The 25650-nt window shown below is 37.5% G+C and overlaps 1 protein-coding gene across 8 annotated transcripts in view; it reads right to left on the minus strand.

Moving 5' to 3' along the window:
- Positions 1-25650, minus strand: part of HDAC9 (histone deacetylase 9) — a 459755-nt gene that overhangs the window by 98924 nt on the left and 335181 nt on the right. For all 8 annotated transcript variants that reach the window (XM_051785902.1, XM_051785904.1, XM_051785908.1 and 5 more), the window contains one exon: positions 11326-11433. In XM_051785902.1, the coding sequence (XP_051641862.1) occupies positions 11326-11433 (108 nt within the window). The remainder of the gene's footprint in view (positions 1-11325; positions 11434-25650) is intronic.

The following is a 25650-nucleotide window of genomic DNA, read 5'->3' on the forward strand; positions in this document are numbered from 1 at the left end:
TGCAAACCATAAATTAAACTTGGGAACCTGCCATGCTTGCAAGTTTAACAGATTCCCCAAAGTCATTTTCTAACACACATTCTGGAACTGTATATAATTTTCATAAAGTACAGCACTAGAATCAGTGATGATCAAGGAATTTTTGCCTCTAGAGTCACTGAGGATAAAAGAAAAATGAAAATTCCTTCCTTCCAGTGTGGGTAAGGTAAAGGGAAAATGTAGAAGTTCTGGCAAGGTGGCTCTGTTCAGAAAGTCAGATTATATATTAAAGAAGCAAGTGTTTCATAAGGTTGTGTATCATATCAAATTTCTCTTACAACAGATTAAGAAATAACACCACTACTTCATTACACTTACTCTTTATTTCAGCTACTCAAGATGGTTTATTCTACTCAGCTATATATTTGCCATCAAATTAATGATGATTACCACATACATAAAAATAAGAAATTGTAATCTGTACATGAGGTATCAACCAAACTTGTATTTTCACATCGCTTCACACAAATACTATCAAGCATTGTATTTTCAGAGACGAGGGGACAGGAAAAAAAGACTGGAATATTTCTGTATTTAATGATCAGTATTAAAGGAGGCCAGTTCAATATACTCAAACTAGATAAATGTGAATGTTTCAGCCTTCTCTTATCTGAAACAAACATAACAATCATTAAACTTTCACTCACACAGGTGTAATTAAGGAGAAACAATATGGCATTTAATAGAGTTAGATTGGTTCCTGTGAAATCTGTTTATTTACAATCCTATGGATGTGTGTTTTGCGTGTATGTGTGCAATTGTCTACCTATGTTGATTCACTGGCATTACTTTATATACAAATACTATCAGGTTGTCTCATTTAATTTGCTGCCAAATGTAATCCAAGCAGTCAGCTGCAAAGTTTTGTGGAGCATGGCCAAAGTTCTATCAGACTTCAGTAAACTTAAATTACAATGAAAACAGAGTGCATCTGTAACAGTGGTTCTTCTGGCCACCATTTAAAAAATCTGAGGGATTTGACATCAGGCCTTATTATGCATTAAATGTCCACATTAAAAAAACAAAACCAACCCCCAAAAAATACAACAACCCAACAATTAAAGGCACAAAAATATATACGTTCTGATTTAGGCAGGCATTCCTGGAGATGGGATATAAACTGCCTATAGATCAAGCACACCAGAAAAAAAAAAAAAAAAGGCCTTGTGGACTGCAGTAATCCACAGAACTAAACCAGCTTTAGACTTAGCTAAAACCCTATTCCTTATCCTTCTGAGGGTTTTTTAACATTTCCTTTTCACACAAAATATGACTTAGAGAAGAATTCAGTAAAGAATTCTTTTGTAGTATTCATGAAAAAACAAAGTATGTGTATGCTGAGGAATGTACAGATAATGATGTGGAAAAAAACTCAGGAAAGAGGGTATTACTAGAGAGAGAGCATGATGCTACCTTTATTTTGTTCTCTCAATATTTTTACAAATTTGGAAAAAGTCCATGCAAGGCTTACAACTGCCCCTGCTCAGCTCACAGTTCATTATCATCTAACTTTATCAGCATTCCCGAGAGATCAATATAATTAAGACGATTATCTCTGGGAGGATTTCATTGGGCAATATAGAGACAAAAAACATCAATACTGTTGTTTTTGACAACATGACAGTACAGTACACACTTCTCTTTTCTGTTCCTTTATTTTGACATGACTCTTTGGAAGTCCTGTTCTGTGACATCCAGCGAATTTCTGCAATCAGAACTTAACTATTACAGTTCTCCATGAGTATGCAGGATATCCACATCGGGTGACCATATTTTATGTGTTTTTACATTACAAAATGTTCAGTGTTCACATGGGAAATTTTCTTTTTTAAAAAATACAATGTATATTTCATACGATTGTTAAAACATATAGTCAAATTATACCAAACACTGAAAAATAGTTACCATACAGTACTAATAGCAACTTTTGCACAATTGATAAAAGCACTTCATTTGTCCTCCTTTCAAGCTTTGCCTGAACACAGTGTACATTAGCACAATGGAATGTGAATTCTTTTCTTTAGGCAATTTTTAAATACCAGACAGTGAGCTCAGAACAGTAGATAAAAAGACAAAAATCTGCTTTAAAGACAGAAAGACTAACACAGAGCAATATGTTAAAAATTAAGCCAACACACATAAATGCAAAGCATTTTTGTACAGAGCCTTATTTATACTAGGATACAGACACCTTTATAAGTAGACAGAACATTACACTGACTGACAGACGTGAACATTAGAAAAAGGATTCATGTGTGTGCCATTATGTGATTACCTTTATTTGAGCATAAAGAGTAAAGACTGAGTAGAGATATTCTACAATCTGTGCATATTTGAATAACAAAGGAAGAGAAGTCTGTCCAAATTCAGTTTACACGGACCTCTAGTAGATAAACCCACTGAGTTGGACCTTTAATGAAAACTAAAAAACGTGTTAATATTTTTCCACAGTAAGCTAAGTATTCTCTTCTTTCATGACTCTAAATAGGTACTTGGATTTTTGATCTCCAGAGGTGCACATCCTACTGTGGCCTTCTTGTCTTTGGTGGTAGAGTTGATTCCTTTCTGTAGTGTGCTCAGTTACAGTACTGGGCTACATCATGCCCAGGCCTCTCCATGAACCTTTCCAAGACAAGTACTCAAGACAATACTTGTCTTGAGTATGGGTGATTAATTCAGGGCTTGGGACTGGACTGACCACCTATTGTAGAGTTTCACTGGTGTTTCTATTATACAAGGTGGTAAAACGAGACATAGGCAATTTTTCTCTAGGGCAACATGTGGTCACTGTGGCGAGGCGTGAATGACTCTTCCCTTCATATGACAGTGAGGAGCTTGCTCTGCCTTGATTCCAAGTGGATCAAAAGTGACCTGGCCAGTCAGGTACTCCAGGTATGGTGAGAAGCCTCGCTGAGAAGCAGTGTATAGTAGTTTCAGCCTGGTACTACTCTAGTAAAATTATCTGGCTTTTTGTTACTGCAAAAAAAGCCAGTGCCATGCAAGAAATAGCAATGAATCCCAGCAGGCACTCCAAGAGCACTTACTGAAGCAGTAGAAGACCCAGGTTCAACTACTTCTTGAACATGGGGATGAATTTCTAAATATTTTTCCCACACTTCTTTGTCTATTTAGATTATGTGGTCCATAAAGTAGATATTGAGACACATCTTTTCAGTCTGAGATTTCTAACAATAGGTCTAGAGTTATGCATGCTCTTCCTCAGCTCTTATTCAGACATCAAAACCTTGAATTATTATTATTATTATTACATTCCTTCCAGCTGAAGGAATTGAAGGTCTTCTTGTATTTTAAGCTGTAAAGCCTTGTATGAAAGAGCAATACCATCTAACCCAATTATTCAAGAGGCAACGGGCACAAACCAAAACATCAGAGGTTTCATCTGAATATATGAAAATAACCTTTTACTATGCGAGCGACTGAGCAATAGAACAGACTACCCAGAGAGGTTGTGGAGTCTCCATCCCTAGAGATACACAAAGTAGCTCAAGGGTCACTCTATTTGAGGAAGGGAAGTGGATGAAATGACCTCCTGAGGTCACTTTCAACCTCAACTGTTCTGTGATTTTGAGATTCTGTTCAGAAGTTCATAATCTTTGAGAAAAGGCTTTCAGGAAAATGGGTGTAATCCCTAATAATGAGCAAATTTCTCACCAGAACTTTTTCCTGTTCACTAGTTGATATAACAACACACCTTGCCAAGGACAGCTTTCTTGGGAACCTCTGCGTATTTCAGATGGAGACCTGGTAACTAACTCAGGGTCTGAATTCCACAATTGAAGGTAAAGTTAAAGTTGCTATTTTCTACATGTCTAAATCCCTTAACCTATGTAGCATTTAGCTCTTAAAATTAGCAGTGCTTAAACATGGCGTTCTTGGACTTGCACTTGCAACTGGTAACAGGAAGAAGATAATCCTGTTCTTACCAATGCCACTTATGCTGTAACACAATCCCAAACTATGCCACCCATCAGGGAGGGTAAGCAAAAGGGGCAGTGGTATAAGGCTGAGACAATCCTTGGGTACCTGTTTAGGACAATTCTGCAAGCTACTCATAATGCCAGAGCAGGAGCCAGTATCTGACCCTGGGGGTCTACGAATGCAGTGAGGAAGAACCTGTGATTTAACAAAGCAGTATTAGAAGCATATAGATTTGCCAAGAAAATAGTAATGGACAGGAGGGAATAGCATTTTGTCTTGCAGAGGAAGGTAGTAGAGGCCAAGAACACAGAAATGGACATTAAACATCGAACTCTGATGGAAACAAGAGTTCCCTGTCTGCTTTCATGAAGGTCTAAGAGGATGGCACCAGAAAATACACAGGAGAAGTTGGTGCTTGCTGACTAACTTCTATACAACCACGATGCCCTGTTTAGCCACAATTAGTGTTAACTATATTGGGAAAGAAAGCAGAGAGAGAGTTTTAAGTACAGAGTGGTCATGGAGATAAGCTATGTACCACACATATAATTAAAGTTGTATGATTATATGAAATAATAACAGTCATTCAGCTATAAATATAACCATAATTGCTGGGATAAAGTATATAAGAGATGGTTTCATATGAAATTTTGCAATTTTTGTAACTTTGTAAAAGCACAGAATACAAACTTCTATCTAAAAGATTTCATTGGTAATTTTGATTGATGGCTTTTATCAACCGTATCTTTAACAGTAGTAAAATAAGCATTGATTTGTTACTGTTTCTTACACACTATGCGTTGTTAAAAATGCTATGTCTGGGTGTGGAAAAATACCTCTTTCTGTGGCTGCCACATTCAGAATTTTTTTTTAAGGCAGAGGAAGAGTTTTATAGGGCATGGAGGCAGAAACAAGGGTAGGGCAGAGCTTGCATGAGAAGTACTGTCCAGGAGGCACCTGAGCACAGAGTAATTTCCAGGAAAGGAGATTTTTGTAGGTAACCAGAGGAGCTGTATGGGGTTTTGGGTTGTTCAGGCAGGCATGGAAATTTGCTGGCCGGAAGCTTTACTGGAGGAAGGACACTGTGGGACTGGGAAGACATTTGTTTTCAGATATTTTTGTTTATTATATCTTTAAAATGATAATTCCTTTCAGTTTTTTGTTCCAAGAAAACGTAGCAGTAGAGCTGTGAAAGAGAGCTGAAGATTTTTAAACAGAATACTTTTAAGACTAGAAAACTAAGAACATGGTGAGAAGAGGAGGTCGATTAAGCTAATTCTGTTTATTCACTAGATTAGTGCTACTTACCACATGATGATTCCTTCACAGTCCTGTGTGACAAAGGCCTTGAGAACAGTAAAAACCAAGCACACTTGGAATGAGAGTTTCAGGTTCAATTTAAGTCATCCATGGATTATACAAAGACACCAGAGTAGCAATGACCAAATGCAGGAGGTTTATTTTGGTATTGATTCAACCTGACTTATCAGAAAGAACCATCCCAGGAATGTATCAGATTATGGTTTGGAGGAAACTCATTTCAATTGCTTTCATTCTGTTAAATGACCCCTAACTACCAGTAGGGCAACTTTACATGTGTGTGTGCACACATACATATGATAAGGCAGAAAAAGGCCGTATGCTTCACTCGATTCAGCTGAAGTGGATATTCGGGACAGTCCTCAGACCATGCTTTTAACTTATGTGCCTTTTTTCTGGAGTGCTCTTTTGGAAAAATGCTTCTTAATTCATTCAAAGTTTTTCTTTTTTTTTTTTTTTTTAAAAACAGGGAATAATCATACAAATCCTATCAGCTCTTGATAGTTTATTGTGTAGCTCTCTTCTGTTTCAAATTTGTCAAATTAAAAATATGTGGCACTACATGTTTCTATCACAGAAAAGTGTTGGCATCACCAACATTGACATATTTAAAGGATATACAAAGTGAACTAGACACTAATCCTTATTATGGGTTCTGTACTTAAAATAATTAATCCTGGCTTATAACAGTACTGAAGGGGGTCATCTGAGGCTGAAGAAAAATGTTTCAGAAGTGTTCCTTTGGATTTTCAGTAGTTCCATGGATTGCTCTGGCACTGAGTTACCAATGATGACAGAAAGTCATCTCCCATTGCAAAAAGAAGTTCTTATTAGAAATACTCTTTCTAAATTATATTTTCCACCTGTACTTTTATACCTGCCAGTCAATTTTAAGTTATCAAGGGACAGTCAGAGAAATGTACAATTTGTTATCAGAAAAGAAGTTCACAAAACAACACACAATAAAACAACCATTACAACAACAAATAACACATTGGAGGACATTATTCAAGAAAGTACAATTATTGCAGAATTATCATACTAACGTAATACACTATCTGAATACCAAGTGCTTAAATGTAGTATTAACCATTTCATAAACACCTAATATATGGCAACAAAACAAATGGCAGCATAAGTTTGAATAATTTCGTTAACAAAACGAAAATATCAGCAACTTAAACTCTTTCAGGAAAAAACACCCATGATTTGGAAAGCTAAGTCCTAACGGTGAGATTATTTGGAAGCTCTAAGAGTTACAAATGAAATCTGAAACCCAAAAGACCACAGATGCAGAAACTCTCCTTGTTTTCCTCTGAGACTTGTCTAATGTGGGATTTGGACAACCTCTGTACTCATCCAGTCGGGCAGCAGGAGGGAAGTACCTGCTGTGTAGGACAGACACATATAGGCAAGGGGAGAGTCTCCTGGTGCCTCGTTGCCTGTGAGTGAAGTAGCGTGACAGCAGGGAAGGGAGATGAACTGAGCTGAGCATGTAAGGGAAGCAGCTGGACCAGTCTGAAATAAATGGGAAGGGAAGGCAGGACAGCACCTCCCAGTGCCACCTCCTGTGGCAATGAGAGGAATGAGATCCTTAGCAGACACTTTCAGGAAAGAAATGCTCTCTCTGCAGATGCAGATCTTTTAGGACTCTCTCTCTGAAAGTGTGGTCATTAGGCAGAGGCTAGAGACAATGATTCATAAGCCAAGCTCATGAGCTATTACTGCATGCAAAAAAATCATATGCAGGGCACTATCTGTATTTCTTCTCCAAGACCTAAGGAATATATCATAAGACTTCTCTAATCTGATAAAATTTTTTATTGGATATAGCTAATGACTGGTGGAATTCTATCCACCCAGATCCATATACTTCCCTCTTCTAAAGATCTGTGGCCAGCCAGTAGACTATTAAAAGTTATCTACATAAATTTGTTGGGGAAATTAGAAAGGAGCAAAGGTAGATGTATAAAACAGACAGACAGGAGAGATGTGGCACCGATTCCATATAACATAAATATCTCATTGTGCATCACCAGTTCTTCTAATTATAAAAACCTCAAAAAAGGGTAACCTTCATGCAATACTTAGGCTCATCTCCTGTTGTAATATTGCCAAGATGACATTCATCAGACATGTAAATAAATTCGCAAAAAAAGCAAAAGCATAGCATTCAATTCAGTATAACATCCCACGTATAGTACTTTATATATCATTGGTGTAATTCTTTTTTCTCTATTAAATATTACCTCAAAAGTGAATCAAATGGATATCCACGAGTGCTCATTATACTGTTAAGCACCCCCCCAAAATGCTTAGTTTTGACAGTTGGATGTAATCAAGTAAAAGCCATCTAGATTGACTCCTCAGAGAAGAGAAAATTTGTTCTGATTAAAAAACAACAACAGTAACAAAGAAAACAAACAAACAAACTGCCACCACCACAATAACTTACTATTGTGGCAGCAACAGAATTTCAGTGAACCAAATTGTTTTACATCCCTAGTACTGTCATATTGATGCTTTCCTCATTAGTCAAAGAGATCAAAGAAATCTGATGTCTCACAAGGGGTTTGAACTATAGTGAAGAGAACTCTTAACTCCTGGTCAGTTTTTGAACACTGTCCAAATCAGATAAACAACACGTTGCTGTTCTCAATGAGACTTGTGTGAAATGGGACTGACACTCTCAGGAAATTCAGAACAAAGTAAAAAACCTTTGCCTTGCATATGAGTTTGACTCATGCCCAGCTCTGTAGTGAATCTCACAATTGTTCTGCAGACTTTCTTGGTTTATTTTGTAGTCTCAACTCTTTTCTTAGCAGCATGTACCTATAGTTCCAACCTATAACTATCACTCTATTCAATGGCAAGTGATATGAGTAGAGACCAAGCAATAAGCATAGAAATTGAAATGCCCAGTCCTTCCCGAAAACACCTTTAAATGTCAGATGCCAATCAATACAGGACACTTTATGTTTGTTAGTTTCTACACTCTAGATAAGAAGTACAGTAAAAAATTTCAGTTTTAAATTAATTGAATTCATGTCTATAAAATAATTTAACTTTAGGAAAACCATGTTAGACTTCATGAAAACATATATATTCATTCATAAAGATGTAAGAAATATCTGGGCTGCCGACACCTAACTACACTGACAAATTTGATAATTCTCATGTCAGAAAAGCACTTGTTAAATTAAACACTTAGGCATCCCATTCCTGAGGCTTCTTGTCTCAAAACCTTGTCAACACTAGATAGATCTCCTCTGACATGATCCTAACTCACCATGGCTGTTTCAGAAAAAGGCATCTGTGATTCTCCAGTGCAGTGGGTAGATAATCCACTGCCTCCTTGGCCGCAATCTGAAGCACTGCTCTGTGGTTAGTCCTTTCTGTGTATTGTAAATCTGCCACTGTGAACTTCACAATATGCAACTCTTCTCAGTGGAATTTCAGAGAAATCAGTATGCCCTGTCTCATAATTTACCGTTTTTCTTAAGACTACACCAAACTGACAGCACACCATCTGATAGCAATCCACAAAGATAAACATCCAGGGAACAACTACAGTGTGTTTCTCTACTGCTCTCATCTTGCTGTTTACATGTTGCAGAGCTGCGATAGCTTGCATACAATTCTTGGAAGGTGCTTTTTTTGTCATCCAAAAATTCTGAGGCTGTAGCAGATCATTCCAGGTTCCCATCAGAGCTTAATCCTCCCACTCAGTGCTCACAGTACAGGCCTCCAATGGTTACTTCACATGCATATTTACTCAGTGAATGCACATGAAAGCAGTCAGCTTCACTTTCTTCCCCTCTGATCCTCACAAGTACCCTACAGAACTGGTATTTTCCCTAATACAAACAGCTATTCAATGCAACACTTATTTTTCTAGAGAAAAAATGGCAGCAAGATGGAAATGGAACACGTAAAGGCATAAAGGTAAACTGCAACATACAGATCTTGGGTCTAAAATCTTACAGCTACCTACAGTTTCATCCTGAACACCATGTAGAAAACTCCAGAATACAGTAGAAAAATCCCCCCTAATGCCATTTACTATATGAGGGTATTGCGAGAAAACTTGCTAGCAAACCCTAGTTTTGTATGGATGAAGTAACAAAGCAAGCATAGGAAGACTGACAAAATAGTTAATGTCAAAATCATTGCGTTTACAGAACTTCTTCTAGCATGCTTTTCTTCTGTCAGTCAGGCATTAATAACCTTTCCGTAACCTTAAATTAAAAATACCACATGCAGTTCATTCAGATGCCACACTGCCATGTAAGTCATTGGGCTTCATGCTGGAAGTCTAGGAGCACGTTAGATAAACACCTGTAGGAATGGCAGAAGTATTCCCAATTCTAGTTCATAGCAAATCCTTTCCATTTCTGTTTTCTTGATGATTTGCTATAAACCAAATACTGGGCATACCTGTTGAACAATTACTTTTCCTACGTCTCAACTACAAGTTGCATGGAACTGGTGCGATTCTCTGCATTGTGGAAAAAAATTCTACTTAGGATCAACAATGTTATAGTAAACCACATACTAGTACTACTAAATACAAAACATTTAAATATAAAGTATCTTTTTACAGACTACTGCAACACCAATAGTAAGTGAAATCTCACAATGGCTAATGTTTGATTCTTTTCAGCTATCACACACATAAATAAGCAAGAGCATTCACACTGTGGAAAACACTACAAACATAGAGGTAAGTTGTAAACATTCTGCAGCAGACTCCTGCTCATGTCAAGTGAAGTGCATACACATTATTCTTATCAAAACTTACTTTTAAACTGCCTTAGAGACTGCCTTGTGTCCTACAGTTGCCAAAGATAAAAACGAGATAAAAGAAAACCTTCTTCACTTTCATTAGTCGGGTTGGGTGGGAATAATGCACACTGAATTATGTATCCTACTGTGCCCAAAAAATCTTAAAGAGGATGAAGCACCCATGAGGCAGGATGCACATATGACGCTACGTGTTCTTGATCTGAGATTTCAAAATTTGTACATTTTGTGTAGTACTTGGCTAAGCATTTCAGTGTCTGAACATGAAAGTTTAGTAACTGCACTCAGTTGTGTCACAGCTACAGTACTGCATTTCACCTGAGCATGCTGTCATTTATATACCTATATATTATATATCTATTCATATATGTACATAAATGAATGTACCCACTTGCAAATAAATAGCTAACATATTTTGACTAAAATAAAAGATATACAGGAAGAAAGTTCTCAAGTTCAAATAAAATTCAGAATTTCAAAAATCGTCATGCCATGCTAATTCTAAAATATTTATTTCCATCTTGATTCTGGAAATAGGACTGAATCCATTAGTATGTGGATTGGAAAGTGAATAAACAGTTTCATTAAGGAGACATGTTCGCTCCAACAATGTTTATTGGGTCAAGCCTGCACTCTGGCTGCATATGGTGTACCTTTAAATGGGGCCGTTAAACTACCAAATAAAATGTCAAAGTCTGTCAGGTCTGGAGCTTTTATAAATTGTTTAGACTGGGGATAATTTGGGTTTCGTACATCATGCCTTGCAGATCGCGCGGCACGGAGATAGGAGCGGGAAGGCGGTCCGGGAGGAGCACGCGGGGCAGGCAGCCTGGCAGCTGGGCACCTCCTGGCCATCGCCCTCCTCTTCCTCCCGGCCTGCTGCCTGCCTCCCCTCTCGCTGGGTGGTATCCTGAGGTTACGCACGTGACTAAATAACCATATTAAAAAAAAAAAAAAAAAAACACAAACAAAAAAACTGACTTCAAAGCCAGCGCCGCCGGAGATGCGAATGCTATGAATGACTTCACCTCGGGCTGCAGCACCTCTGCCCTGGAACTACCCACCGCTGCTCCAGCTCATGCACTGCCACACCTTCGTGGCCGCCCTCCCGGCTCCCCTCCCGCCACCCTCCCCGGAGCAGAGCGCTGGAACAACGCCTGCCTTCAGCCCCCCGCGCTCCCGGCCCGCCCGGTGCTCCCACCCACGGCGCGGCCCGGACCTCACCTTCAGCTCCCGGGAGGCCACGCGGGCCGCCAGCTCGATGACACAGCCCACCGCCATGCGTGCCGCCCCGGCCGAGTGCAGCTCGTTCCAAACGGTGTCACTGTCCACCTGAGCAAACAGCCGGCCCCGGGAGGAAGGCAGGGGAGAGGGGAGAGGGAGAGGGAGAGGGAGAGCATGAGAGAAAACAAACCCGTGAGGGAGGGCTGGCAGCGTGACAGCCCGTGTACAATAACATCAGTCTTCCGTGCTGGCCAGCTGAAAGGCCTTCTGGACATGGCTTTGCTTATGCTTTTTCTCTGCACGGGCTTCTCCAATGGAAACACATTCCTGTCATGCCTCGCTGCCATTCCCTGTTTAGATTTCGCATTACAAACAGTGTTACATCGGCCGGGCCAGGCCTGCTTGCCAGACGCTCCTCACGCCGGCTGGAGGGTTGACGAGGAGCTGCCACCGCCCGGACCGAGTGTCCGTCGGGAACAGCCATCGCTGGGAACAGCCATCGCTGGCCCCAGCAGCCGGCACGGGCAGCCACCAAAGCTGGTCAGTGGCACAGGCCAATGCCTCTTTCTTAAAAACGAAAACCAGCAGTAAGCACTCATCTTTCCTACCCAGGCAGGAGTTGGTTGTGACTGAAATCAGAACGATTTAATTTTTTGGAGTAATTTTGGTAGTCAGGATTGTCGTAGACAGAAAATTGAATTAAATAAAGAGGGACCCTTGCTGTATCTCCAGTTCTGATGAATTAATAAGTTTTGACTAAAAGGCCTCATGTTCCATTTTGTAACAGATAAATGTGGTTATTTAAAGCAGAGAAAATTATCTTCTGCAATTTCTAGATGAGCCAGTGTAACCTATTAGACATTGCATGTATGTTACAGAAAATATTCTAAAGAAAATATTATAAAGATGGCTAAGCAGCACCGTTCTATGGCTTCAATCAGTATGCTAAAATTTTACTTTTGAAATCTATATTTAGGAACTATTTATTTGGAGAAACATAGCAACACATATATGTGAAATATTGTGTATCCCTTTATGATATTATGCTAAGCAGACTTGCTGATGTTAAATAGTTTGAAAAAGTTATCCAAAGAGACAGCCAGACTTCCTCGATGCTCCATGGGAAGTGCATTTAATTGTATCATACCGTACAAATTTATCATGAAAAGAAAATCGTTTAGGGATAGACAAAATACTGTGGCAGATGCTATTTGGATGAATTCCAAGCACACTAAGACATGTTTTCAGTTTGAACTAGAAGCTTCTGTTCCTAATTTCTTTGGGGGGAAAAAAAAGGAAGAAGAAAAGAAATCAAGTAATTGAAAATGGATGCAACTGCTCTCAACTCTGGAGGTTCTGAGGAATTTCTCTGATTAGTCATTTGAAACAGAAAGAAGTTTGATCTTCTCTACACCTGTCAAATGTCTTCTGTGTTACTGTTACAATAATATTATATTTCAAGCTACTAAAATGATCTTAATTTCTAGTGTACTGGACCTGATTTTTCTATCATTTTGATCAGTTTTGTGTGCATGCAGCAGAACTAATGACAATAGTTTGTATTCGCAGTAGACCTAAGAAAGAAGACTGGATTTCACTTGCAAAGTTTAGAATAACAGTAATCTAACAGCACACTGTGTTTTCATCTGAGAAAGTCAAATGTTGTATAAACACAATTAAGCATCATCAGCTTGATACAGGATGATGTGTTATATCTGTTTTGTAGATTGGTACCTTGACATTTAATGAAATTTAGTAGTTTTCCCAAAGATGCACACTAATTAATAGGTAACTAAGAAAATTACAACAAGATATAAAAAAGAAGCCAAGTAGTAAAAAAAAATTACATGTATGTAACATTAGGCAGACCTTCAGATTGTCTCTGTTTTGCTCTAAAGCAACTGTGAATCAAATTTCATTTTTAAAACAAATAAAGAGATAAATAAGTAGAGGTCATTGGTTAAATCAATTTAATCAAATAATAATAAAGTTTGAAAAATACTGTGCAGTATTTTAAATAGAGGGTTGGGAGGCAGTACTTTCTTACCAATTTTATGGCTAGCAAATTAAGGTTAACATGAAGGAGTGGCTGATGAAAATGATTCAATGGCAGCTGCTCGGTACACCAGGGCACGAGCAGGAACCTGCATCCTCAAAGGGACTATGATTCATTTCCAAGAAGTCTGATTAAGTTAAAATTGTAGCCACAGCTTGAGAGTACCCACCCTTCAAGACAGTTGTCTGCTCTGACATGTGAGACGGCAGCCTCTCCATTCACTGAATGCTGAATATTGGCCAGGGTACAGCATTTATCATTTTCTGCTTTCAGCTGAGTGTGAGGAGACTGAACTGTGACAATAAGACCAAGTATCTTCCACTGAAAAATTTCCCTCAGACCACTTGAATGACTGCTGCCTAAACATACCTGGACTGGTAGAAAAATGGACAATCGGGGAACAAAACAATGTTTCCTGAGAAATTTTCAGAAATGACCACCTAAATGAACACAGGAAATTCAGGCTATTTTAGCTAATCTCTTGGGTGTGGTACATGAAATGAATGGTAAAGTCTCAAAGCCAGGGGTAGTCAACTGAAGCTGCATACTTTAATGCACTGTTATAAAAGAGAACTAACATAAATACATGAATAGTTACTCTGAAAAGGCACAGTATTATAAACTTAGATGTCAAATCCTATTTCATGTTCCTGCAAAGTTAAGACTGGATTTCTGAGGAACATCTCATGAAGAACAACCTAGAAGAACTTGCATCACATAGCCAATGCTTTAACTGTAACTAGAAAATGCCATCTCACTCCATTTTATATCTCTTTTAGTTCTGTGTATTGCCTTAAACGTTTCAGGTGTTTAAACAGAGATTTTATTTTAGCATTACTCAATGTTTACTTTGTAAATTGCTGTTGAAATACAGTGGTATAAATGGCAAACCCATTAAAATTACAGCTACTAGCCTGGCCCAGTTGTCAGGCTGTATATGAAATGCAGCTATGTAAAATCCTACTTGATATGCTTTTCTTTATTCCTGTGAGATGGAATGGTTAGATTTTATACAAGTAAAGAGAATAAGATTAGACACTGTGGTTTCCTGGTTCTATTTCATGTATATATCACATATATCTGACAGCCTATCTAGATGCTGACTATGCATGAATTTGTGACAAATATGATGGCTTCTGAATCACAGACTATGAAAAAGTCTTCAAATTCTTTGGAGCAGCTAGAGAATTCAGTGAAAAACCTATCTTGATTAGGATTGTTTTGCAGACAATGTTACACAAATTTACAGAAAATTCAGCATTTCTAACTGAATTCTAACGTGGAATCTTAGGCCTTCTTTCTGTTTATTTAAATATATTATTTCTATTTAAGAGTCCTTTAAAGAAATTGTCAGGGTAGGAAAATCTTCTGAATGTCTAACCAAACAAAAACATTTTTTTAAAGCATCAAAATGTCAGTGTTGAACTATGAGCTTACTACACATTTCATTATCAAAAATCCTATCACTGCTGCAGCTCTTCAAAGAAGGATTGTGCATGAAAGCCCCAAGAACCAGAGAGCATAAGTCCTATCTGAACACTGACTTTCTAACACACATATGGATTTACTTCACTCCGAGTTTCCTGAATGAGCACTGTAGGTTGCAGGCTTTTTCAAGCACATCTAGTATAGCTCAATCATTGGCATGTGTAGCAAAGCTAATACTCTGTAAAGCTACAGATGATAGAAATTAAGCTACCTGTCCCTGAAGTGGATGTGGAGGCATTAAAGAGGAAGGGAATGACTTAAGTGAAAAGAAATGTAGGTACCTTCTCCTGACTGAATGAAACTAATGTTTCAAGCCCCATGTTCAGAAATTCTCTGCTTTGCACTACAAGAAGAAATTGATATGAATGCTTCCTGCAAGAAATATCTATGTGATAACTTGACTTTCACAATGAAGACTTTAAGCATACTCAAAACAAGCTAGGAAACAAGAAGCCTAACAGCAGAGACATTTCAGCAGACAGAAAGTTTGTACTGTAACTCCTCTTGGCTGGAAAATTTCGTGTTAGGGCTGACTGTAAAGTTTGGAAGTTATATTATGATATATATATAGATATATTTCTTACGCCTTGCTCGAGTTATGGCATGTGTATCTGAAGGTGGAGAGGAAGGATATGAGAATACATCTGAGAGAGAGATTGCTTACTTAATGATCTTTATGAAATCACTGCAGTTGATGACCCTGGAAATGTTACTTGTCCTGCTGTTTACATTTATCTGGAATGTACTTCAGAGGGGCAAAAAAGTAGTGTGAATAATAATGTGAATAAAATGAATAATTTTGAAATATTTTTAAGATGTATTTATAACTGCTTTTTGTTTTACCTGTCCCTTTCCCTGCTGCAAAATCTCTTGACTCCTTCTCCTCTCTTTCAGTTCTATTCCTTTTGGAAACCTCTTGGAATCTCCCTAGTGATCAGTGGATCACAGTTCTGCTGACCAGAAATGCTGCTCACAGTCTGACAAACCTTTCCATTTTTCAAACCCTGCATGGTTTATTCATCTGTAAAAGTTATTTATCTCTCTTAAATAATTATTGTAAACTCTAAAGTTGCCTTAAATACACATCCACTGATAACTATATAAAAGTATAAGAGAGAGCCCAAGCTACTGCTTTGGGATGGATTCAAAGCATCCTAGAACTTTCTCTCCCCACTCCTGCTCACACACACACAAACACACACAACTTGTTATTTAATGTAAATCCAGTGTTTGCAGTGGAATTCTGATTTTATGCCTAAAACAAATTAAAAATATACTGAATTGCTCATCCTGCCCTGTATTCTCTGCACAATTGCTGCCATCATTAAAATCAAAACCAGTCCTAGACTTACTATGTGTCTCTGCAAGAGAGATTCTACTTATTCTCTGAGAACAGATCAGAAATGCAGTCTGTTCTCTATGTGTTCATGGAAACTTTCACCTCTGATGCTTCTTCGATAGCAGTCATTGTATTCTATGTGTCCAATATCCGTGGCAACAACCTGAAAAGTAGCAGTTCTTTACAATAGTTTAAAAGGATTCTTTGCCCTTTCTTTAAAGAGCAGAGGTTGAGCTCAACTATTCTTGCATGGAAGTTAATTCAGTGTGCACTTCAGACAGTTACATTTCAAGACAAATAGGGAAAAACAACTACATTAGAAAAAATTCTGTCCTTTGATATAAATGGTTATAATACTGATGAGTAAATAAAATCTGATTAGCTAAAAACATTGTACCTATTTGAAGTAAACAAACTGATTAAGAAATCTGTGACAAATAATATTGGAGAATACAGACCTCCTCAGTGATACTGAAATTTAATAAAACTTCTGTTTTGCAGAGCAAATTCCTGTGCTTTAGCTTTAAAAGCATTCAGAATCTCACACTCTTCCACTTATGCCAGAGCAAACATGTTTCCATCACTGGGGTTTTTCAGTTCTCTGGCATGAAAATAGAAATTAAATATATTTCTGAAGTGTTGCAACCTCTAAAAATTGTGTGTGGCATTTTGGTACCACTTCCAGCAACGAGTCTGCCATTCTTGGAGACAGTCGGTGCCAGCGAACGCTACCGCATAAGTTTGTAATACTTTGCTCCTGCCCATGAGCAGTGCAGCTTCCCAGGTGTCACGCTCAGAGCTCTCACCTCCCACTCTTACAGATGTCCTGGTGATCATTCATCACCTTTGTGATTTCCACTAAGAAGCAAAAGGTCCTCAATGTGCTTCTCAGCTGCTGTTTCATCTCACCATGACTAAAGAAGCGAAGGTGTGCACATCATCTCCGAGGAACAACTTCTAACGAATGGCCTGTCAGCCACGTCTCTCGTTAAGGAACAAAGGAGAAGAGGTTTGCACGGCTGATGTTTCTTCCATAAATCCCGCATACAGGAAGTGTGTAAAAGTGGACTACTTTAGGAAAAATATGTACAGCGAGCTTCCTTTATTTTTACTGCTGTGTTAGAGCTGTATCAAAGATTTTTTCTGTCAAAGGCATTTCTGGCTGTTTTAATCTAAACCGCCTGCCATAAAGAGTACCCAAAATATCAGCTTTTCATATTTTCTTGCCTACCAGTGTGGTTTACAAATAAATTGTGAAGGGGATGTGATCTTTAGGCTCCAATGGGATGAATGGTTCAGAGGATCATCACAAATCATTGCTAAACAAAAAGTATGGAATTCCCTTGGTCTTGCATTGGCTTCTCTTCTGTGTTTTAATAATTCCAGTTGGAGAATTTATCAATAGCAATATTCTTTGAAAAGGACTTCTAAAAATAATTTTGGAGGCTAATAATTCTGACCCAAAAAGTCTCTTTCTGGCAAGAACAAGGAATGTGGACAATACAGGTACCCACTGTATGTAGAATATTTAACATCTTTAAAGTTTTTCCTGCCAATACCGATCTAACTTGAAAACCTATTATAAATAAATAAAAAAACCTATTATAAATAAAAATTACTAAGTAAAAATTAATAATTGAATGCCTAGCAGAGCTGCTGATGTTTTTAGTCAGCCACTGATAAAAATGCAGCAACCCTGCTTCTATAAAAATGGAGTTTATCTAAAGGTTTGTAAAAAACCAAGTAAATATGTGAGGTCTGTATTAAAAAATAAATAGCTTTGCATTCAAAATGAGAATCAGAAAAAAGTCAAGATGAAGCCTGAATAGAATAATATCTTAAGAAGAAATAATTTTAATTTGTTTCTCACTTAAACTAACTTTTATGACGGGCATCCAGAATCTCTGTATCTCATAAAGCATACATTAAACACTGTAAAGGAACTCAAAACCTCAATGAAACAGTGATGTGTGGCTCATTGGTAGGGGGAATAGAGGGAGGATAGCATGGATTAGATGTGGATTAGAACTTGTTTTTAGAAAAAACTCATAAATAAAACACTTAGGCCCAGATTCAAGTCTCAGATATGTGGCATATATGACCAGATGCTTGTAAAAAGTGTTACTGCACTTTCAGACCTAGCTGTGAGAACTCTATTAATTTAACTTTATATTTTTTTTAGTATTTAATGGGTTAGTATGTGAAAATGCTTGTGCAACTGCCTTCGTATGTTTGATCATGCAGGTTCCAGGAGTTTGTGGACAAGTAGATACAACGATGTATAGTTGATTGTAATGCATACAGTTACAGAAAATGCAACTTTTTTGTGCAAAATTCAAGCCTTATTTTTAAAAAGTTTTGTCATTTACTGTTGAACACATTTTTAGTAATACATAGCATTTCAGCTTTCTTCTTGGATGTAGATGATCTTTATGTTAGAGGCCACCATGGAACTATGCTAGAACCTGGTGTTTATTCAGACAAGGAACATATGAACATTTCCTCTTCAGAGAGCTTTTCTGGGGTTAAATTATAAATAAACACATGATGTGTTTTTAAAGTGCAAATGTGGATTCTGCTTTAATTATAGAATTCCCATCAAATCCATATGTGTGATTAAGTCCGGGGAGAGTGAATAGCATAGTAGATTGTATATGGTACTATTCCATTGTTTAACGTATGTGTGTGTATTTATATTTATGTAATGTTTCTTATTTTGGAAAATAAGAAGGCTTCTTTGTATAATGCTGGCCTTTGGCAATACAACAGTTTCTAGGAAATGCAGAAAATGAGGTAAGACCTTTAAAGATTTGACTTTTTTGTAGTTCATTAACTTTCCAATAATTTTCTGTGTCCCATGTGTCGTATCTTTGTTTACAATTTTAACCTGGTCAAGTAGCAAAGAAAAAAGGCCCTTTGTTAAAAAGGGAAAAGAAATTGTCTGAGGGACTGAATTCTGTATTTGGCAAGTTGGCAGATTACCACTTCAGCTTTCTATCCTTACCTGCTGCAAGTAAAAGCAGTTTAGGACTATTCTAAAACAGTCCATTGCACCTGCAGCAATACCAAAGAACTATGTCTCTCAGTTGAATATTTTCACTCTCACTGGTCTAAACATCAGGCTCTGTGGTGGATGGCACAGAGCCACCTCTATGCCATGGAAGGACAAGATAGGGACAAAATATCTGCCCTATAGTGTGAAGAGATTTTTTTCCTTTTTTTATGGCCATGGTGTTGATATGCTAAGTGTGGAATCCTCTCTCTGCCCAGAGACGGGTCACTGTTAGACTTTCCAGAACCAGAGATGAAGTCCCTGTACCTCAGTAAAGGAAGGCTATCTGTCTGCTGTGATCAAGATTCATGTTATCAACCTTGTTAACTTTTTTTTTCCCCCTAAAATCAATGTACCTAAAATTTGGAACTTAGTTGTTTCAAGTCCCGGTCAATGAAGGAAATCAAAACACCTTCAGTCAGTTCTTCTGATCTTAGGTGAACTGACTCCTGCTCTAGTGATACTTATGGCTATATGTGGTTATATAGGCAAGAAAGGGTAATCAGGGTCCTGCTTTGGCTGTTTCAGTAATTTGTCTTAAATTAGGTACATAAAAGCTGGACAAGTGAGTTTTCAGAGAATTGTTGTTCTGAACCGCAAGTTAATTAAATGTGCAAGTTTTATCTTAATTCCTTCTCTCTTCATTAGTTTGCCCACTCAAGGAAGATGTGAGCTTGTCAGCTAGAAAACCCAGAATCCTCTATGCATGAGAGCTTGACTAAACTGTAATATTAATTGATATGTTACTACAAAGCATAAACCACTGAAATAGCTGACTGCCGTGAGTTGCCAGAACTGACAGGGTATACCACCTAAAAAGTGCATTCACCAGCACAGCTGGGAGTACATTATACACCCTCATTCCCTCATCCTGTGCATAGCCTCAATAGGTTTATCTGGAACTGCATCAAGTGATGGAGCACAAAGTCCCTTAAATACTCTGGAATGACAAACCTCCAGCCCTTGCTCTGGTTTCATCCCCATTGGCCTTAAGTTGTTCCTTGAGGTGGTACCACAACGGTCTTTTTGATCACATATTTTGTTGACCTCTGCAGAAAATATGGTCAACACCATGGTCAACACCATGTACCTGTGAGTCCTAAACAGTCTGCAAAATATATCAAGTAAAGGATAACATGCCTGTGAGGCTGTTTTGATTAAATCTTGAAATTTCTTTAGGGATGGTGTAGCTGACAGAGTCTTAAGAGGTAAATGAGTCCTTCATTCCCAGAAGCCTTCCACAATATGGTTCAAAAGGTTATAACTGGCAAATTTCAGTAGGTTAATAATAAGTCATTTAAATTAATAGTGAATATATTGGCAGCATGGTATACTAAAGATTTGACAATGGAAGGCTTAATATGGAATAGATGAGCTTCTGGCACTTACAGATTGCTTTCCCCAAACCAGGAAACCAACATTTTTTTTTGTTGTTGTTGAAAGGACTATACCTATTTTCTTACAGCCTGAGATATAGGGGAAAGACACAAGTTAATTCTAATATCTGTGTGGAGGTGATGGTTAATTTGAGTGCCCAAACCACAGGTAGTCTGATTTCATTGTAGACAGATTTTTTTGTGCACACTTAAGGAGAGAGACACCTAAGCAGCGTGGACCCTAAAATTTGCTATAAGGAGGCAATGCCATTGCCAATATTTTCTTAATTTTTAAACTATTGTACCACAGTAATGGAACCAGATTGGTACCAGTAGCTCTTATAGAAATAAGAGGAATAAGAGTCATAATGTGTAAAGGCTAAAAATTCTTCCTGGGCATGGACTGAGAAGATCAAGGGAAGAATGAGAAGCAGTAAGAAACAATTTTTTTCCTGGATGACTTACTAAACTTGTATAGTAGCGAAATCTTGCCTTTCTTATTGCATTTCTTCCTGTGTGGTCAGGACAAAAAGTAGCACTGTCCAGCTGCCACAGCAAGGGATGCCAGGAAGAAAATTTAACATTCAGAAAGCAGGAATATTTTGTAAATTTTGTAAAAATATAGAGAGATTTTATGGCTATGTATTTCTTTTCTTGGTAATTACAGACCAAATTGTCTTCTGATATGAAAGATCTAAGCTACATTTCAGTTAATGAAACAAGACCAGCTTATCCCAGCAGAAAATATCATCTCTGTTTTACTGCTGTAACAGCAGAATTAGAGGAAATGCAACGGACATTCTGTAATATGTACAAGCCATTCTTAGCTGTTTAGATGGCTCAGTGTTTAGCCCGTGAACCACTTTGTTCAGTTCACTAAACATTAATTCTTCTGAAGTCTGATTTCTTGCAGGGTGGTGTTCTTCCCCAGCTCCTCCTCTTGCAATTTAAAGGTCTGACTTTACACATTACAGGTTTGGAGCAGTGTCTTTAGGGGGGTAGAGCAGGGGGATTGGATAACTGCCCAATTTCATATGATAAAAGTGAAATTCTCTTCTGTCTGCAGGAAAATCCCCAGGGAACAACGTATGAAACCCAAACTTAAATAAAATCATATCCTGTTTGCAAACATCATATTCCCTTTGCTTCTCAGTAATCTGGACCCATAAACCCCAGCACAGCTTGAGAGCCCATTCCTCATCTAAACAAATGCCATAAGCCCCTTTATACTTTTACAACCATGTCAGAAAATAATATTGACTGCCAATAGTGATGTGATTGGAGTTGCCTCCTCTGAGCCATAAAAGAAGCAGTCTGTTATCAATTTCTCTAAATGCATCAAGGGAATTATGGGTCGGTTCAGTTCCAAGTTATAAATGACAATTCAAAAGCCGCAGAAGTGTTTGAAGCTGGGAGCCGATGATGACATTATCATAAAAGCCTGCTCTTCTTTCCTTTTGTGGTTTTTTTTTTGCCTATCAGCTAGACAAAAAAATATGGCTGAGAAATGAGTTCAAGATTTCTTCACACAGCAGCAGGTCAAACAGGCAGGAAAACAATCACTATTTTTAGTGACAGACTGAGATAAGGAGATGAAACTTACTCCCATTAAAAGTAGATTTCTGCTTCTCTTATTGTTATTTCACAGCACAACAGGATAGGAATTGCAGTGGGTGGATGCATTGATCAAATGATCAGTTATAGCTCTGGTGGTTGTTTACAGATGAAAAATTGTGGAATGATCTGACAATCCACAGAACCAAAATATAATTTGTGATTATTCTCCCCATTTGGCCACTTCACCTGCAATCTACCCACCTCTCCTGGAAAACTTTTCACATTCCAAACCTCTGACCAGCTGCAAGAAACCATCTCTTGTTATTAAAACTGCTGGCCGTAGAGCTGCTAGTCTGTCTCCAACACAAAGAATTTCATCCCCCTGGTATTAGAATTCTTTAACAGCAGTTGGTTCTGGAACAAGGTTAAGCTTGAAAAAAAGGAATAAAAAGCATTATTGCAAGAGGGAGGTCCCATACTTTAGTGGATGTTATACTGCTGACCCTGGATAGTCCTATGATGGAAAAATAACCAAAATTGAAAGAAAAACTGTTATTTGCAAATTTAGGAGGTTAGTTTAGACAATTTTTTGTCTCTCTTTGTGAGAACTGTTCAATTTACCTTTAAGGATGAAACAGCTTTTGCTCTTAGATAAGTAAGCTAATTATTACTTACTTAGTTTCTTATAAAATTGTAAAGTTTATTGTTTGATTTCTTCAGAAAGCCTAACATACCAAGCCATATTCACCAATGACTGACATAACCAGTCCCTAGCTCTACTTGAAAGAAGATTCATATGGATGAAGGGTGCTTACAAAATGAGTAAGTTGTAACTTTATATGCATTTTGCACTGCTACAAAAGATATAATGCTGTGATGGAAAAGGATCAGAAAATATTAGTTATGGACACAGACTGCCTCTTGTTTGCTTTTCAAAATTCTTGAAAAAAAACTTTCTTTCACTGTAACTCTAAGTAGTATCCAAAGAAGAGGATCTCTAATGTTGACTGCAGTTTTAGAACAGAGATAACAAAATCAGTAATAGAGTAGAATTCAGAGTTATAGAGGTTAGTTAGACTTTAATTTGGGAACAATGTGAGCCATCCAAAACTCATGTCAATACAATCTGTAAAGCCCATCAGTTGATCAATGTCTGTGAAGTCCTGAGTTCCAGTCCTTGATCCGAGAACAGTTTTCATTCTGTTCAGTGATTTTTTTCACATCAAATTTATAAGCTTTCTGTGGAGCAGGGCCTCAGAGCTAGGATTTCACAGTATTTATAAATATAAAATAGGTAGACTGTAGCCTTAGGTGCATGGGCTGTATCCTACACATGCTCTGCCTTACTTGTTTGGTGCTCTTTCCAGCAGTGGCACAGCTTCAGTGCGTGGTATGAGGGTCTCCAACAAGAAACAACATTTGATCCCCTGTGTGGTAACAAGATCCACTAAGAATGGGATCTCTGATATTAAATCCAGCCTGGGAGTGTAGAGAACTAAGCCTAGGTTTCTCATCCCCTATGTGAGTAGTCTAACTACTAATCTGTTTCATAATAGACCTGCATAATAACAGCCAGCAAGGTCTCTGCTTGGCTAGAAGACAATAGGATGAAAGATCTCTGAAAACCCTGGTTCGAAACGCAATCATAAAGTCTCCTGCAAGAATGGAATTTTTTTTCTTAACATTTTCTCATTGTATTCTGTAGCAAACAAGTAGTAATGCAAACAAGCAAGAAAAAAATTACAATGAAGATTAAAAAAAATTCTTCCATCCGTCCTTAAAGTCTTTGCATGAATTACTCTTCCTGCTTTACATTGGTTACACTTTCTAACTGTCAATTAAATTCAGAGTTACTAAGTAGCAACATTTCTTGTTTCTTTCCACCATCATTTCTGAAAGTAAACCTAAGAATTGCTTTCCACATAGTTTGAAGCAATTCCCTATCCCAGAGCTCATCTTAACCAATCAACAGCTAAATATCACTGAAAGAGAGCTCCTAATCTGATTATTTACCTTGAAAAAGGTCATAACCCATTCCTTTAAAAAAGCCCCACAGCAAGCCTGACAGTAATAATATGTAGAAAGGCAAACCAACTAGAAAAAAAATAAATAAAAGATCTGTTTCTACAACATATTCTTTAATCCAATTGCCATGAATTTAAATAAGAAATAAAGCATACAGACTGAAAAAAAGGTGTAGGTTAATTTAAATACTTAAAAAAATGAGGTTATACTGAGCAATTCTGACTTGTGTTAGCTTTAGAGTGGACAACGTACTGTCATTAGTTGGAGGATTTCAAAGAACATCTCTAGTCACAATTTTTTAATACTACAATAACTTGTTTCACAGAAAAATCTTACCCTTTAATTTTCAAAGAGTGCCATAGTCCTATTTACTATCCAAGGCCCTCAAATAGATTTTTTCAAGACATTTTTTTACTTGGAAGCTTGAACATTCTTTCTCAACTTTATTAATTTCTTGTTCAATTTTCTCTGCAACAACAGTATGAAAAATTACCTTTTTTGTACACCAATATGTGCATATATGCATGCATGTGTGAATATATGCACACAGAAGTTTACAGAGGTGCATGTGGACACACATGTCTACATGTCAATATGTAATGTTTGCTGAATCATGTACAGAAATGATACCCAGGTTTCCAAATTAGCGAGTTACTACTTCCAAATTTTAGGCAGAATCTTCAGCAAGCTAGGCCTACAGTGGTGGAGCTGGAATGATTACCACTTCCTGATTCTTTTTCTTTTAAGTCATAGTGGATAAATCCTCAAAAATTACTAAATACTGAAAGGTAAAATGCATTTTTTTCTTGTTTTTGTGTGTGTGTGTTAAAACCTTACAAAATGAGTATTTCTTCTCTCAGGTATCTCATCATAAAACCCCCCTGTATAAACATACTAGTATGGTATGGAATTTATCCTTTGTGAAAAATAGAAGTAAATAAAACTGTAGAAAGTTGCATTGAAAGTTGACCTCCAGAGATTATGGCTTTATCTCCGCTCAGATACTCAGAGAGATACTCAGAGAATTCACTCAGAAACAGTGGAAGGGAATCTCATCCAGACAGCCCATTGATATCTAGAATTATGATAGTTTCACTTTCATATTGATGACATCAGTAAATAATGGACCCAGTTGGACCAAAAGTGTCGAGTGCTTTTGTGTGAAAAACCCATGTATGAGAAAAATTATTTCTCCCTGGTATTATCTTCACTAGAATTTAATAGGAACATGATACCAACATCAGTAGAAATTCTACATGTTTTTCAATAACTTAGCTTCATTCTTTTACTTAATATTGCAACATATTTTTGTCTGGAGATTTTTGTCTACTGTGTCCTAATACTTGCAAGCTTGTATTTCAGGTTTAATTCATTTCAAAACAGGACATAAAAATGCTCATATAATTTGTAACTTTAACAATACCCAAGTTAC

This window comes from Manacus candei, unplaced genomic scaffold, assembly GCF_025592945.1.
Source record: "Manacus candei isolate 608988 ecotype Guabito, Panama unplaced genomic scaffold, ASM2559294v1 h1tg000021l, whole genome shotgun sequence".
Lineage (NCBI taxonomy): Eukaryota > Metazoa > Chordata > Aves > Passeriformes > Pipridae > Manacus > Manacus candei.